At 36.7% G+C, this 15,353-nt stretch overlaps 1 protein-coding gene across 2 annotated transcripts in view; it reads right to left on the reverse strand.

Annotated features, from left to right (window-relative positions):
* Positions 1–252: 252 nt before the first annotated feature.
* LOC124804818 (protein kibra) overlaps positions 253–15,353 on the reverse strand; it is a 200,890-nt gene continuing 185,789 nt past the window's right edge. For both annotated transcript variants that reach the window (XM_047265156.1, XM_047265157.1), the window contains 12 exons: positions 14,719–14,883; positions 12,912–13,665; positions 11,752–11,942; positions 11,567–11,653; positions 11,287–11,479; positions 10,766–11,033; positions 8,080–8,264; positions 7,738–7,935; positions 5,777–5,937; positions 5,484–5,676; positions 2,429–2,562; positions 253–2,221 (listed from right to left, as the gene is read on the reverse strand). In XM_047265156.1, the coding sequence (XP_047121112.1) occupies positions 1,969–2,221; positions 2,429–2,562; positions 5,484–5,676; positions 5,777–5,937; positions 7,738–7,935; positions 8,080–8,264; positions 10,766–11,033; positions 11,287–11,479; positions 11,567–11,653; positions 11,752–11,942; positions 12,912–13,665; positions 14,719–14,883 (2,782 nt within the window). In that variant the 3' untranslated portion in view covers positions 253–1,968. The remainder of the gene's footprint in view (positions 2,222–2,428; positions 2,563–5,483; positions 5,677–5,776; positions 5,938–7,737; positions 7,936–8,079; positions 8,265–10,765; positions 11,034–11,286; positions 11,480–11,566; positions 11,654–11,751; positions 11,943–12,911; positions 13,666–14,718; positions 14,884–15,353) is intronic.

The raw sequence follows: 15,353 nt of genomic DNA on the forward strand, positions 1-15,353 counted from the left end.
CTAATTTCCAAATTTTTTTCTGTTTCACATGAGACATTAGTAGCAGTGCCTTTCCATTTGTGATATGACAAGCTCATCTTTCCTGTTTAACAAACTTGATGGGTGTTTCATATCTTTATGATTTGGTGCAATGTTTTTACCAAGCAGTATTTCAATAATTGTCAATATGCATCAACATACTGAACAATTAGACACTATAGAATAAATGGATGCATATCAGGAAAAAGTTGGGAAAAAATTTAATAACATAAATAATGTTTCTATTTACTTTATCATTTGTCTCTGTTCAAATACTGTACAAGGGCAGTCAATATGAAAGCTTTGTTACATGTAAATAAAAATATTCTACAATGACTTCAGCTTTGTATATTAACAGATTTTTTTAAAAAAATCATACACATATGTACATATTCTACAAGTGAAGACATTTTTTTACAGTCTTCTGTGGAAACTTGTTATTACTGACAGACCCGAAACTGCCACCACACGAGCCATTGAAACTTAATTGTTCCAATTCTATTAAAATAAATATTTTGGTCATCTCTTTAAACTCTGCACAAAATACACAGAGGATGCATAATTTAAGAATCAATAGTCTAAACATGTTATCATATTTCACTGGAATCAGCAACTGAAAAAGAATCAAGTTACATTATTTTCTCGCTGAATATCTAAAATTTTAAATAATAAACCATCTGAGATACATTTTTACCACACAGTCAGACTAGTAATCGATTAATAATCAACATAATCAATGTAATGGAACAGGCAGAATTCTTGCAGTTGTATGGGACCAAGAAAACTACATGTGGTCTGAAGCCAAGATCAAATGAATGGCAGAAAACTTTCAACTGTATGTAGTGCAGTTCATGTGACCATGCCACTATGGAAACATTATATCCATAATAGATTCTATTATATATATTGAGCAATATAGGACCTTCATTAGCAAAGCCCTTTAACAGAAGTATATATGCTTACAAAATTTAAATACACTGGTTCGATACATATACCTTTTTATATATAAATGTATATAACATATCTGTATATATTTAACATTTGGCGAATTATCCATCACAATGTTGGAAATGAGAATACAAGCTCAGATCATAAGGAATTAAAATGAGAATTTCATTGAAGATTTGAAGATTCAAGAAAACAAGTTTAATTCCTTTCTCCCATCACACACACACACACACACACACACACACACACACACACAAACACAAACACAAATTACACGCAATCTATCTGCTGCCCCCCGCCCCCACCCGCTCTGGCCACTGGTTTGTAATCCGTGTATTAGCCAAGAACCGGTACATGAGCATTTTTGTTTTGTTTTATTGTGTTCTTATTCTTTGTGGCATAAAGTAAAATTACATTATTTCCATTGGATGGACTACCTCACTGAGGGGTACAGCCCAACATTTTCACATTAACTCCACCTCCTAATAGCACCAGACTTTGCACGAATTAAAAAAAAAAAAAAAAAAAAAAAAGTATAAATACTTAGAAGGTACAAGGCTTCTATACAGAGTTATTGTAAAATCTGTGACTTTCTTTGCTGCAAAAACATGCTTGCACAAGCATCAGTCAGCAAATGTCCTAATATACCAAAAACCTAAAGAACAGGAATGAAACTACGTCATACATATTTAATATGATGAGTAAGAGTTCATTTTATGGGAGCTTAGCCCTGATGAAGTTTTTGAAGACATGAGAATTTTATGAAATTCAATATATTTTGTGATATGAAATGGCCACTAGTTTAGAAATTCGGTGGGTTTTTTAAAAAATCCACATAAGAGCCTTGTGCAATAAATATTTCAGCAACTTTTAAGTTGCATCAGTTCACTGTACATTTGTTATTTTACATGTTTACAAGTTCAGAACAATAATAATAATAAAAAAATAACAATACACTGCACCGCTCATGGCACTATAACCAATGCTCTCACAGCACTCATGTCACACTTCAACACCTAGCACTCTGTCAACAACATAATGAAACCTTTGTGTTTCACTGTTCTCTTCTGTGCATTCCCTTCCCTCCACCTGGCGCTTATCCTCAGACTGTTTTGATTCTGGTGGATGCTGTGTAGGAGGCTGTTCATGAAGGCTTTCTCCATGCTTCAAGGTACTGCATTCTGAACTTGTGCCATCATCCGTAGGCAACACAGGCAAAGGAACAGTGGCTCGCGTGAAGAAAGCCATCTTTTCCCTAAAATCATTAATTCCACATGAAATTTTCAATATATATAAGTTTTGTTGCTCAACAGTAAAGTAATTTCACATACTATACTTATGTCTCACTGCTGTAAAGAAGTAAAAACTAAAATTTGCTCTTCTGCAAGTCAAAGTGTGTCTATGGATAATTTTGTTAAACATGCATTGTTACAAATGTTGAACTGAAAGAAAAGTAGCTTACTTGAAAGATATGATGTCTGGTTTTCCTTTCCCAGCTTTGCTTTTGCGCAGTTTGTAAATTTCTCTGGAGGTTTTTTTAAGCATTTTCTCTATTTTCCGTTCCTCTGCACTTTTTCCATTTTTGCTGCTTTCCGCCTGGAAAGAAACAAAATTGTCAGTGTTGAGACAAACTATGTACAACATTTTAAGAAACCGACAAGAAATAAATCTCAACCATTAATAATGCCTTCATGAAGCAACACTTAATCAAGGAGAAGCACTGCAAAACTATGCTCATTGGGCAAGATAGTAAGAAATTTTTAATGTGAGAGGCTATGGTTCTTTTTGGGACACACAGATGTAGAAAATGTAAGAAAAATGTGCTGAAATTTGTGAAAATGACACAAAAAGGTAAAAATCACACAAAAATAAGTAACTGCCTTGGTCATGTGCACTAGGTGATAAATTCCATCAATGCATCTTTCACAATTTCATATGTCTGTTCTTCATTTATTGTCTTCATTCAAAGAGATATCAATCACAAAAATGCAAAATTTCTTCAATTTGTTTAAATTGCTTTTTGGAAGTATTCTACATGTTTCTTGCAGTACAAGCTGCTTATTCCTGTAACATATCGTCGATATTCTAACTACAGTTTTTCCGTTTTGAAGTATCATTATATGGCTCACAATGGTCAGAATAAATTTGGAATTTAAAAGGGTCATTATTTGTATCTACAGAGAATGTGCTCTCTCTCTCTCTCTCTCTCTCTCTCTCTCTCTCTCTCTCTCTCTCTCTCTCTCACACACACACACACACACACACACACACACACACACACACACACACACACACACACACACAAAATGAAGTAAACACCTGCTGCGATGAAGGCATAATAAATTATACCCACCCAATACAATATATACTACTGTTACTACTAAATAAAAGGATTTTACGGTGAAGCACCTTTCCAAAAAATACAGCTGTTTTCACACAGACAGGTCAATATATGCATTTGGGGATGTGAAATGAGGCAAGATAAGCACAGTTTGTTGCGCCTCTTTGTGAGATTACTACATTTTGCACCATTGCCCTTCTGTTCTATGCTTAAGCATCTTTCCCACATTATTATCCGTGTTCTTAATAGATAAGACAGAATTTTTTTTCCTTTCTTGAACTGTACCTTAATTTTTTTTTTTATTGGAAGTCAACAATGGTCAATAAATATTAAAAATGCAATTTATGGAAAGCATTGTCTACCAGCAACATTGGGCAAACTCAGCAACAATAGTCAACCTCACTAATAATGGTCACACTGCAGCTTTGAAATCAAATAAAATTTTAAAAATGATGCTGCAACAGTTGAAACCTAAATTAAGTCAGTGCTGGCATGGCTTTAACAGTCTAGTTGGCTGTGTTAGTGTTTTCCCAGAGTGGATTTTTCACAACAAAATCATGCCAAAGATTAAGAAGGAGAAATTGTGTGCACTGTTACAAGAATTCAAGACTCAATTCATTGAAACTCATGGCGTTATTCTGCAATGTGCTATCTGTGAAGTAAATACTGCAATCAATGACAAGCATCAAAGAAACAGAATGAACCAGAACCTGTAAAAGAACAAATACTTAAAGAACACTGAACTTTGCAAGACAAAACCTAAGTAAACTACTCTGACACACGCCTTTACTTCAGGGTCTGAAAAGCAGTGGTCATTGAATGAGTTTAGTGTGGATCTTGTCATATCATTAATCCAGTCAGGAATTCCAATCCACAAGGACATTATCCTGCATTCAAATAATATCTTGAGAAGTACACACAAATATCAGTACCGGAAGAGAGCACTCTCAGAAAAATTTACATACAGACAATTTCTGAGAACATTTTAGAAAAAATAAAAGAGGCAGCCGGCAGACATGAAGTGGGATTCGTTTTAGATTAAACTAGTGATGAGCTGCACAGGTATATTTTGAGTGTGTTGGTTTTTCTATTATCTGGTGAATGGGTAAAACCTATGCTTTTTAAAATGTACCAATTCGAAAAGACAAATGCCTGCATGATAATGCAATCATTCAACAATTCATATATGAACTTGTGCCCAAGGGGCATACAATACAAAAAATTCAGGCCTGTGGTGACTGATCAAGCATACTACATGCTTTCGGCTTTCCAACAATTACTTGTACCCAACCCTCAGCCATGTGACATGTACTGCACATGGTCTACACTTTGTATGTGGAAGCATTGGGAACAATTACAGCAGGTCAAATTACTTCATTGCTTCATTACTTCATTCTAGTAAAGGCTTCCAGTTGTCAAGTTTTGTATCCTGTCATCAGAAGGTAGGCTACTTGGATAAGATGCACAGTTTTCTTATGCGAAAACTTTGAAAAAGTCAAACACTTTATAACTGAACTAAACTCAATGGACACATCAGCCCTCAAGCAGGCGGAACAATTAGTCAACAACAAAGACTTTGGGTTGGAACTTTTTGCAGTGTAAGGCTATAAGTACTTGCCTGATGTGATTCAGTGTTCGGAAGAAGAAGGTATTGAGGAGGAGGAACAGTGGAAGAAGCTGATGTGTGTTAGGAACATCTTTCATGGATTTGCTAAAGACATATTTGAGTTAAATTTGAAGAGTAATCCAGATGTGGAAATATTTGCAATTCTGACTGAACTTCCTTTAAGGGGGAGTTCCAAGGACATGTTCCACCACTTTCTGTTTTCAAAGTTTCTCCATATGTAAGGACCTATAGAGATCAAAGCACCAGTGACTTAAATGTGAAAAACATTGAAATGATGTATGTAATCCACTGCAACAGAACCCTGTAAATGGGACAAAGAAAGTTAATGGAACTGGTTTAAACCCAAACACAGTAATTTCATCTGCATCTTTTTTGCAACTTAAAATCCTTTCACTAAGTACTACTAGTGATGCCAGCAACAGCAACATCATCATCATCATCATCATAAATATGTGGACACCATCTAACATCATGCTTAAATCTGTATCTTTCTTTCACCGAAAATAAAAATTAAAATACCTTATGTATATTAAGATATCAAATGCTGACCTGTGCAATGAGATTCTGGAAGGCAGTGTCCTCTATAACCCAGGCTGCCATTTCTGGATCACCCTCAGCACGTGCTGTTTCCAAACGATCCTTCAGGACACGTAAACGACTCAGTTCATCTTGTAACATCTGCAGCCTACAGTGCTGTGCTCGTAAATCTAATTCAAGATCCAGTGATGTACGGGCAGTTGCACTGCAAAACGTAAGTATCATTAGTTTTTTTATTTATTTTTTTTATTTCTGTGAGTGTGAGTGTGTGTGTATGTGTGATACTTCAGTGACTCTTTATGTACCTGCTGCTGACTCCGCTACTTGAACTGCGGCCATGCTTTGTTACTACTACAGTTCCTGGTGGTCTTCTCCACCTTAGTGAACGCCTTTCAACTGAATTGCGTTGAAATGGGCCACCTTTCCGATACAAAGGCATTGAACTATCACTGTCACTGCGATTCAACTGCAAAAGCAAAGGACACACATAATTAAAATGTTGTTTATATGTTAAAAATATCATCAAAAATTGTGTTGTGACATTGTAGACAGGTGCAGAATAAGAAAATATTCATTTGTTTATGAATCATGTAAGATACATTGAACAGAGTTTCATGGATTTTTGACTGTTGGATTATTTGAGTCTTGTAGCTTTTGTTTCAATCAATTCACATTAAAGAAGTTGCAACTTTCATAAGTTCATGCAAAAGGAGTAATTTGAATTTTAAAAACTATAAACACACTCTAGAGACTAGAGAACATAAAAGGACCATCTACAAAGGCTAGGATCATCTATATTGGCTGATTTGATAGTGTACTTTGCACATGAATACATAGTACTGTATGTTTAATAAAAAAACAAAAACAAGTGCCAAATAAAATGAATTACTGAACACATTTTATTTACAGAATACATTCAGTTACATACATCTGTTCCATTTTGACTTAATAAGTAATGTCCATTGCACAATTCTTATCACAATTTTGGTATACTGATATTTGAGAGATTTGTCTTGTGATTCGGTTACACATTTTTGAAACTTTAGTTTTACTTTTGTTTACAGTGACTTCTTGAGTGTTTCTCACTACTCACAAAATAGCAAAACAATGTGAGAGATTCGGTCAAATTTGAATGATTTGGAAGCCTGGAACTGGTTGAAACCCTCCTAAGTAGAATATTGAGCTTGACAGAGAACGAGCACATATTGTTCACTTATGTGTGACATAGTAGCCATGGTCATTTGAAATAAATCCTTTTACTGAAAGCGCCCCATGTCATGTAGTAAGATAATAATTGCTGCGCCATCATTGAAACTAGCAGTCACTCTGTTGCATGACTGCAAAACTGTGCACTTCACTGTTAAGATGCATTTGATTGCGATGCAGGATGTAACAACAGTGTGTGAAAAATTCTCCAATTTACTTTTAAAATTTGATACAGGAACATGCTATAAAAAATTAATCTGTTGGATAATTTGTCCCAGATATCTGCTTTATTTTAAGACTTCATCTGTTATGTGGCTGGAGAATAAACACAAATAAGAACATTTTCATGAGAGAGAAAAATACCAATACCACAAAACAACCAGCCACAGTCACTAATACACAAATATCCATGCCTACCAGTGGGGAAAATCTGCAACTCAGTTAATAGGAGTATGCAGCAGGGCACAACTATCAATTATCTGATTACATATTTAAATTTATTAGCCAACCACGGAGTACAATATCAAAAAAACAGATTTTAGAGACAGCAAGCCAGTTTTTTGCTTCAAATAATTTATTCATACAACATGTTCCTTAAACTCTGAATCCTCAAACTATACATTGATACTCAATATAAAGTTACGCGTTTGCAGTGTAACACAGTAGAGACATAAATATTTTTTTCAGGTGGCACGAGTGTTCACATTTTTAATGTATAAACATCACTGAGCCCCAAAAACCTTGCTTCCCATTTTAAACCCATTCTGTTTATGGCGCAAGGGTGTTTTTCCATGACATTTATTAAAACACATAGGCAGTATGTGCATGAAACTCAACATTAGTTTCTCAGTGAGGCTCTCTCCTGTGTTTACAAAGTTATTCATCCATGCCAAAAGTGGTACTGTTCCAGACATTAAGTATGAAGAATTTTTGAAGTAATCTGCATTGCAATTTTAAAGCTTTGATACATTCAATAGCACTATTAAATAGTTTCTTGTTTTCAGTATTCGTCACATTGTTATGCAGAACAAGTGAGAGAAGACATATGAATAGCACTCACCCTGCAAATATACTGATTTCTGCCAATAGCTGCACTAGGGCTAAACGTCTGAGACCGTTTAATGACTATTGTTCGAGCTGACTCCTCTGGTCGTTTCCTAACACCCTTCTCGGGGATAAATACACATTCTGTGTTTGTCTCCTTATCAGAAGTATCTACAGAGAAATCATTTGAGTCCTCGGGTACAGCTGTGTCCTCCTAAAACAAAGTAAGTAAATTAGAGTTTCACAAACAAGTTATAGATTTCTTCTATTGAATGTTCACTGTCTATTATATACAGCATGTTCCAGAAAATTAAATCAGACTTATAAAATCCTGCAATGGAAGAAGTTCTTGACTTACAGCATGCTCAAGTACAGCTTCTAGGAGGTCTTCTTGACAAAATTCAACAATAATTCCATCTTCTTCTTCATCATCTTCATCATCGTCGTCGTCGTCATCATCATCATCATCCTCTTCATCTTCTTCTTCCTCTTCCTCCTGGCTATCAAGTTCTTCTAATCTTGTGCTTACAGTGGAATGGAGACCTATAACAGAAGGTAAATAGCACTTCAGAGAAATATATTTGAGACATTATTAGGATCAAAGTAAAATTAAATATACAGGATGAACATTAATAAAACCAACAAACTGCAGGGGCGGATTGCTGACTGGAAATTGAGGGGAAAAGGTCCTAATGAAAATGCATTGTTGCCACGGTAGATGGCACTGACAAATGATAGTTTCTCCGACCACGTGCCAAGTGTTCCTTGTGTGTTGAAGGCTGTGTGATTGACGTAGCCTACTGTAAGCAGCAGAATGGTCTGGCGTTCATGTTGGGAACAAGCCAAGATGATGTTTGTGTACAGCCAAGCAGGTGGACATGGCTGAGAGCCAGCATGGCTATACCAAAACAAAAACCCTCACAGATACCAACCACATCACACAACATTTCACGCCATCTTGAGCATTTGTGTGATCATGGGGCCTTTTAGAGAGACAAACGTGCAGGGAAGCGGCAGACTGCAGATCTGGAGGTTTAGGTTCTACATGAGACATACCCTAGTACAAGCTCTAAACAAGTGGCCTGCCAACATGGTGTAAGCGAAAGTACGATTATGTGTACCCTGCATGACAACTGCTACTATCCCTATCAACTGCTATACCATGGAGGCCACTTTAAACATCTGTTGTGACATGAATGCAATGCAATTCTGTACTGTGTTCCAGGATGATTTGTTGGCATGGCCAGAAACATGTTCATAGGACCCTTTTTCCTTCATTTTCAGTCAGGAATCTATTCCTGCAATTTGTCGGTCTTATTAATGTTCACCCTGTATTTCAGCATCAACACTACTTGTTATAAACTACTGATTCTTTTATGACGTGTTCAGCTACAGGAGAACTGAGGCACCAAATAAAACTATCAGCTGGTAATGTTAGAATGTCGATTCTCCAGAATAAAGAAAGAAAAAGTTGTACGAGAATGGTAAGTCAGTGTTCTCAGTGTCTTTCACTGTGGCATTCTTCAATAAAGTCTTTTCAGTTTACAAGCCACATCACCTCTTCTAAGTTTTGGCTCAATCATTGTTATACTGGGATTATGTTATAAAATAAGTGGATGAAATTAGAAAAAACAGCAACAATTTTAAGAGAGACCAGGAGTACGCACTTGGTAGGAAATGGAGGCAGGCGTTGGGCATTGAGTGAAAGTAAAGACAGAGGCTCGATGCTTGTAGTGATGCTGGATCAGCAGTTTCAAATGTGGCACTGGTCTCTCGTGCCACATGACATCACTTGGTCCCATGGCAGGACAGACCTGCTACAAGATGCCCAACTATACAAGCAGTTAGTGATTTTAACTCTTGAGGATGATGGAGAAGAGAGCTATCAAACGCTTGAGTGTTTTAGTGACATGGATTGTAAACTGGGAAGAGTTTATTGAATAATAAATCTCATAAATCTTATAATGGTGTGTTCAACTTAGTGACAAGCCATTGGAGGACTGCTGTCCCTTACAATCATACAAGTTCAGTAACAGTACTGGGCTTTCGGGGAGTTCCTGTGCACTGCACCTTCTGCTACCATCAAAAAACTGAGATTAAAGTCTCAACTCGATGACATTAAGAATTTTATGAGCCAGCTCCGACTGGAAATTCTGGTAGTGGTTGGTTTACCCTAGCCATCGTTCGTTGTGAAAACACCTCCCTTCCTGGACTAGAATCTTTCACCGATCGAGATGTCATTGCCTACAAGACGTGGCATTCTGGTATTGACCCGAAGACTCAAAGTAGACCTAGCTATATTTATAGTGATATGCCATTTACATTGTGTACATGCTCTTGTAGAAAAGTTACTAATTTCTTTCCAGTATTTTCCCAGAGCAGTAAGGGAAGAAAACCATCCAACAGTGAGCTGGGAATTATAGTTATACAACTGAGACTGAACAAGGATCAAATCTCAAATGTACATAGTTTCCCTAAACCACTCCAGGAGAATGACAGAATGATTTCTTAAGTACTATAACAAGAGATTTTTTGGTATTATGAATTATTAAATAGATTAACAATTAATTAAATTATTAAATAGAAAAAAGCTGGATTGCTGTTAAAGAACTACCCTTTGAACCAATTACGAGTGATAGCAGAAGCTTTGATTTGAAATCACAAGTAACTGATATCTTTCTGCTATTTGTTTCTACTTAAGTATTTTGTGATGGCCAGGCTTCTCACCAATGTAAATTACTGATACTGGGTTTTTGCTTCTGATGCCATGACAGTACATGGCAGTCTCTATAAAATAGTGCAATCCTGTCAACCGAAATCTCTGTCTCTCACACTCACTCACTCACTCACTCAAAATACACGCACACACACACACACACACACACACACACACACACACACACACACACACGCAATACTTTGTTTTATTTGACAGTATTTAATTCCTTCCTCGTCAAACATATGAAAGAACTACACTGTTTTATAAACGTTATCATATGTAGTTTTGTGCTTGAACTGATGTGTTGTACAGTTGAAAGACTTACCTTGACTGCGTGTCAGCGTCGATGTCTGAGATGATATTATTGTAGATTCATCAGAGCTCTCTTCCTTAAGAACTGCAATCTGCTTATTAAATACTGACACATCACTCTCCTGCTTGTCATGATTTTTTGTCAAAGCTGTACTTCCACGTTCCACAACTTGATTTGATGTATTTGTCTCTGGATGCATCAAACGGAAGGCAAGTATATTATACCACTTAATGGACACTGCTTCAGGGCTGAAGTCCGCTAGGCTCACCTGTGCACTGCCCTGAAATTATACGAACATTATTAGAGGATGTGTGTCTGGGTGCATTTATCACTATAGTAATACTTGAATTGTTTTAGTGTAGTAATTGTTGAATTGTGTTAGATGTAGAACTTCATTTAATTTAAAAGGTTTTCTGAATGTTAACTTTTCACTCAGTAACAAATTAAGTAACAGAGAATGATGTTATTTAATGGTTAATATTGCAATTTATAACTAATAATAACAGCTCCTCTGTGTTACAGAAGATACTAACCAAACATTCTTCGTGGTTTGCCGAATCAATGTTCCACACATTGACTTGCAGAGTTTTGGTAAGGAGTTTATTCAGTGGAACAGGAAGTGGGAAATTATCTCCAAATGTTGGTTTTCGAAGATCATCAATTGTTTTCGTGCAACAGGCACTCGTCAGTGGAGGAGAATTGGGAAGCAAAGTTGCCTTGATGTATCTGTTTACAAATAAAAGCACACTGTAATTCACTATACGCCAGACACAAAGAAAATAATTTTCAGACAAAACTCTATTTTCCACTCACACTCTGCTCCCATCAGGAATAAATAAGGCTGCTAGGTTACGTGCTCTCTCAATTCCAACATGAAGTAATCCATCACTTATGGAATACCTGTAAAGAGTCGAAATGTCAGTTTAAAAAAAATCACTTTTTATGCATAAGATTTAAAATGGACTGCTTTCTATATTCCAAATATATGTTGTATTTACCTCAGTTTGATTTGTACTTGAGCAGTTTCCAAGCTCATTTCATCAGATACTGTATGATCAACACCAAAAAATGAGTGCCTTTTATTTGAAGCTTCAAAAACACCTGAATCTCCTGCAACTGATTCATCACTAACAGCAGCTGACACTGATCGAGTATTTGTGCCAGAAGATGGATTTGATAACCCTGCAACCTGCAATGCGAGCACAATTTTTTAATGAGATGACTTTTTCTACGCTGAAGTAAACTTCATTTAAGGGAAATATCCATATTTGTTGAATAATAAAATGGACTATAACAGATAAATGTTCTGGGAAGACCCAAAATACATAGCACTTCTTATACTTTACAGTAGTAGCAATTGCAGTTTGCCAAGAAGTGTTACAGTGACAAAATATTTTAACTTTCAAAAATAGCTACAGTAAATCACACAGCAGAGCAATGTGTTACCAGTTAGTCCACTGGACGAATGAATATTGGTTTTTGGAGCTCCTCATAGCTGTTCTTCCATTGTAGTTAGAAATTTTTGAGAAATGTAATGTTATTAAGGACAGAACAGTGGCTACAGCATTGGACTCCCCTTTGGGCCAGTAAGTTTTCATGGGGTTTCAGGCCATTATAAGTCAGACTTTCTTTAGTTTACCTAGCTTGTCTAGTTTCCTTAACTCGTCTATGGCAAATGTTAGGAGGAGTCGACCACAACTAATTTGTTATCTTATCCTCTCCAAAACTAAGCTAGTGTTCCATCTGCAGTAACTTTAACAACAATGGTGCACCAAACATGAATGTGACTCAGAAATAATAATAATAATAATAATAATAATAATAATATAAAAATAAGAAAAAAACACTGTTTATTTTTCCATGTCTACATTTCAGCTCCCCAGTTTAGCAAACTACTGACTCCTAGGAAATGACTGTTTTTGACTTGCTAATTGCCTGTAAAATTTTCAGTCTGCCGTTTATAATTTTATCCAAAGTACCTCTTTTTTCGTACATCTAAAGCTTTACACGACAACCTACAGTTCTCCCTCACTACGAATTACAAATTTTTCTACAGCATTTTGTAATTAACTTGCTTTGCCCATTAATGTATTTCCTTACTTAGCCCTGTACTAGCATAAACTGAAATGCCACAGCAGTTTACATGAAAATAACTCACTTGTAAGAGTTCTTGTGATGATCCCACAAGAGGAGGTGGAGTCTCCGAAATTGGAGAAAGTGGTGGTTCAGGTGTAGGCTCAAACTGACACCTTCCAGGCCTCCCTAGGCCAGAACCCTGCGACATATTGCTTCCGTGAACAGTGAGTTCCTGCAGGTCAGGTCTCGTGGAGCCAGCTGCTGCCGCAATCAGATCTCGATGACGTATCCTCAGTTCTGCTAGCCTGTCCTCCAGCTGTGCACGATCCAAACAGTGGCTTACTGCACCAGGGCGACCAGGAACAAAACGAATCCATCCTGCATTAGGAGGTGGAAGAGCAGGGCTGCCTGCTGTTGAGGCAATAGAGGGCTCATGCAAAGGTGACACAGGAGGAGATGCAGATGATGGGGACGATCGTGGTGATAATGACGGTTGTGAACGTCCGGGGGAAGGAGAGGGAGTCGCAGGATCACCACGGAGCAATCGTTCCACACGCCTGTGAAGGTCCGCCATATCAACACTTCCTACACCTGAAGAATCGACGGGTGTTGCAGTTGCTTGATACTGTGGTCCTCCGTATATATCAGTGAAGCTTAACCCAGAGCTGAGAGAACCTTTACTGCTAGTTGTTGACAGGGATCCCAAACTTGAACTGCTGCTCACTGACAAAGTGCTCGCTGACATTGTTTTGAGCTGCGATTCCAACTGGGTCATAGCACGAAGCGCATCACGTAACTGTTGCAGAAGGAGCTGCTTCTCTTCATGAAGCCGCAACCTGATAAAGAACAACCCAAAAACAATAGGTTACTGAACATAGTTTAACAAATATGAGGCCACATTTACAGGTCCTACAGTTTATAGGATCATCCTCATTAAGAAAGTGACATTTTGTTTCATAAGTGGTCTAATTACAGATATTTTATGGGGGAAAAAAATCAATGAGCATATTCGCCATTTGCTTTACATAAGAAATAACATGAACTATTCCTTCATAATTGTGCCTGTTTCCACCTGCAATTGTGAGTAAACACTAACCACAATAAATCTTCCAGACAAAATATTCAAATTGCTGATAATTTGGTAAACAGCCATTTGCACTACACTGATGTATGGTAATTTGAATTCCATAACAAAAAGGAAACTAGTGGAATATGTGGGGCAGTGGCAGCTGAACACTTAAAAAGCTAATATATCTAGTTTTCTGCTATGACAATGGTCTGTTTGTTTCAGAATTTGTATGTGTTTCTTACAGTGCAGCAACATATTTTTCTACTTGATTTGTCTACAAAAATAATGTTTAACAATGAATGCTGTGATTCCAAAAACCACCTTCCAATATCGGTATTTTGTCAACAGACCTCTCAAAATAATTTGTTACCGCAAACTGTGTGCCCTTTTTCCTGGAAAGCTTACAAAACTATGTGGATTTTATTATCTATAACATTATCAGTTATATAATTGAGCTATACCCTATAGATACTGTTTGACAACACACAATTTTTGTTTTCTCCATTAACTGCCGTGAAAATACAAAATATGACAGATTCACAGAAATATTTAATAGAAATACCCCTCAGTTTTCACAAATTGCATATGATGAATAAATATTTAAATTATTGTTTTATTGTTAGCAAGTTACTGCAATTACTAAATCTTTACACATAAAAATTGTTCATGCACTTGTAAAGACTGATTATTACCCCCTCCCCCCCCCCCCCCCACACACACACACACATACACAACCAGTCAGGCTAATAATCCTCTTAGTGTGCATTATGTGTTTGAACATTAAATCAAGGGTTCTATTCTGAAAGACAGTTTTCCTCACCTGTCAGCAATAGCACGATTGGACATTTCAAGTGCTTGATTTAGATCTTGTTCTAGTCGCCTGATCTCTTGTTGAATATCTTGCATCTCTTGCTGACTTCGAGAGCGAGGTGTTATACTTCGCAATTCACGCAACAACTGCTCTTTTTCTTGGAACAGGAGCAACCTGGCCGGAACATTAATCATCAGTTGTATGCAGAAATAGAGTAGTAAAAAACGCATGGTAACTAAAACATACATCTTATGGCTACCCTTTGAGTCTGTTCACAAACTGGATGAAAGCAATATCACACTCACATCCATGTGGTCCATTTTTAGCTTACATTCTGTGTGGTATAAATTTAAATAAATACTAATGTACTCATAACTTGACCAAAAAATTTCTACAGAGAAAATTTGTTCAAAGCATCACAGTTGGATACACCTTGTCCAAATGTTTCATACTTTCCTTATACTCTACTCGAAACAGTACAGTCTAGGAGTAGAAAATGACAAGGAAAGTGTAACAACTTTGTTGGTGGTTCACTACATCAACTTAACAGAGCAGCAATAGCATCCAACAAGCCTTGCTTAAAACTCCAAAATCTGAATGAATTATAAAGAAATAAATGAAACATGCTTAGAAATGATGTGTAA

This window comes from Schistocerca piceifrons, chromosome 7 (genome assembly GCF_021461385.2).
Source record: "Schistocerca piceifrons isolate TAMUIC-IGC-003096 chromosome 7, iqSchPice1.1, whole genome shotgun sequence".
NCBI classification, from domain to species: Eukaryota; Metazoa; Arthropoda; class Insecta; order Orthoptera; family Acrididae; genus Schistocerca; species Schistocerca piceifrons.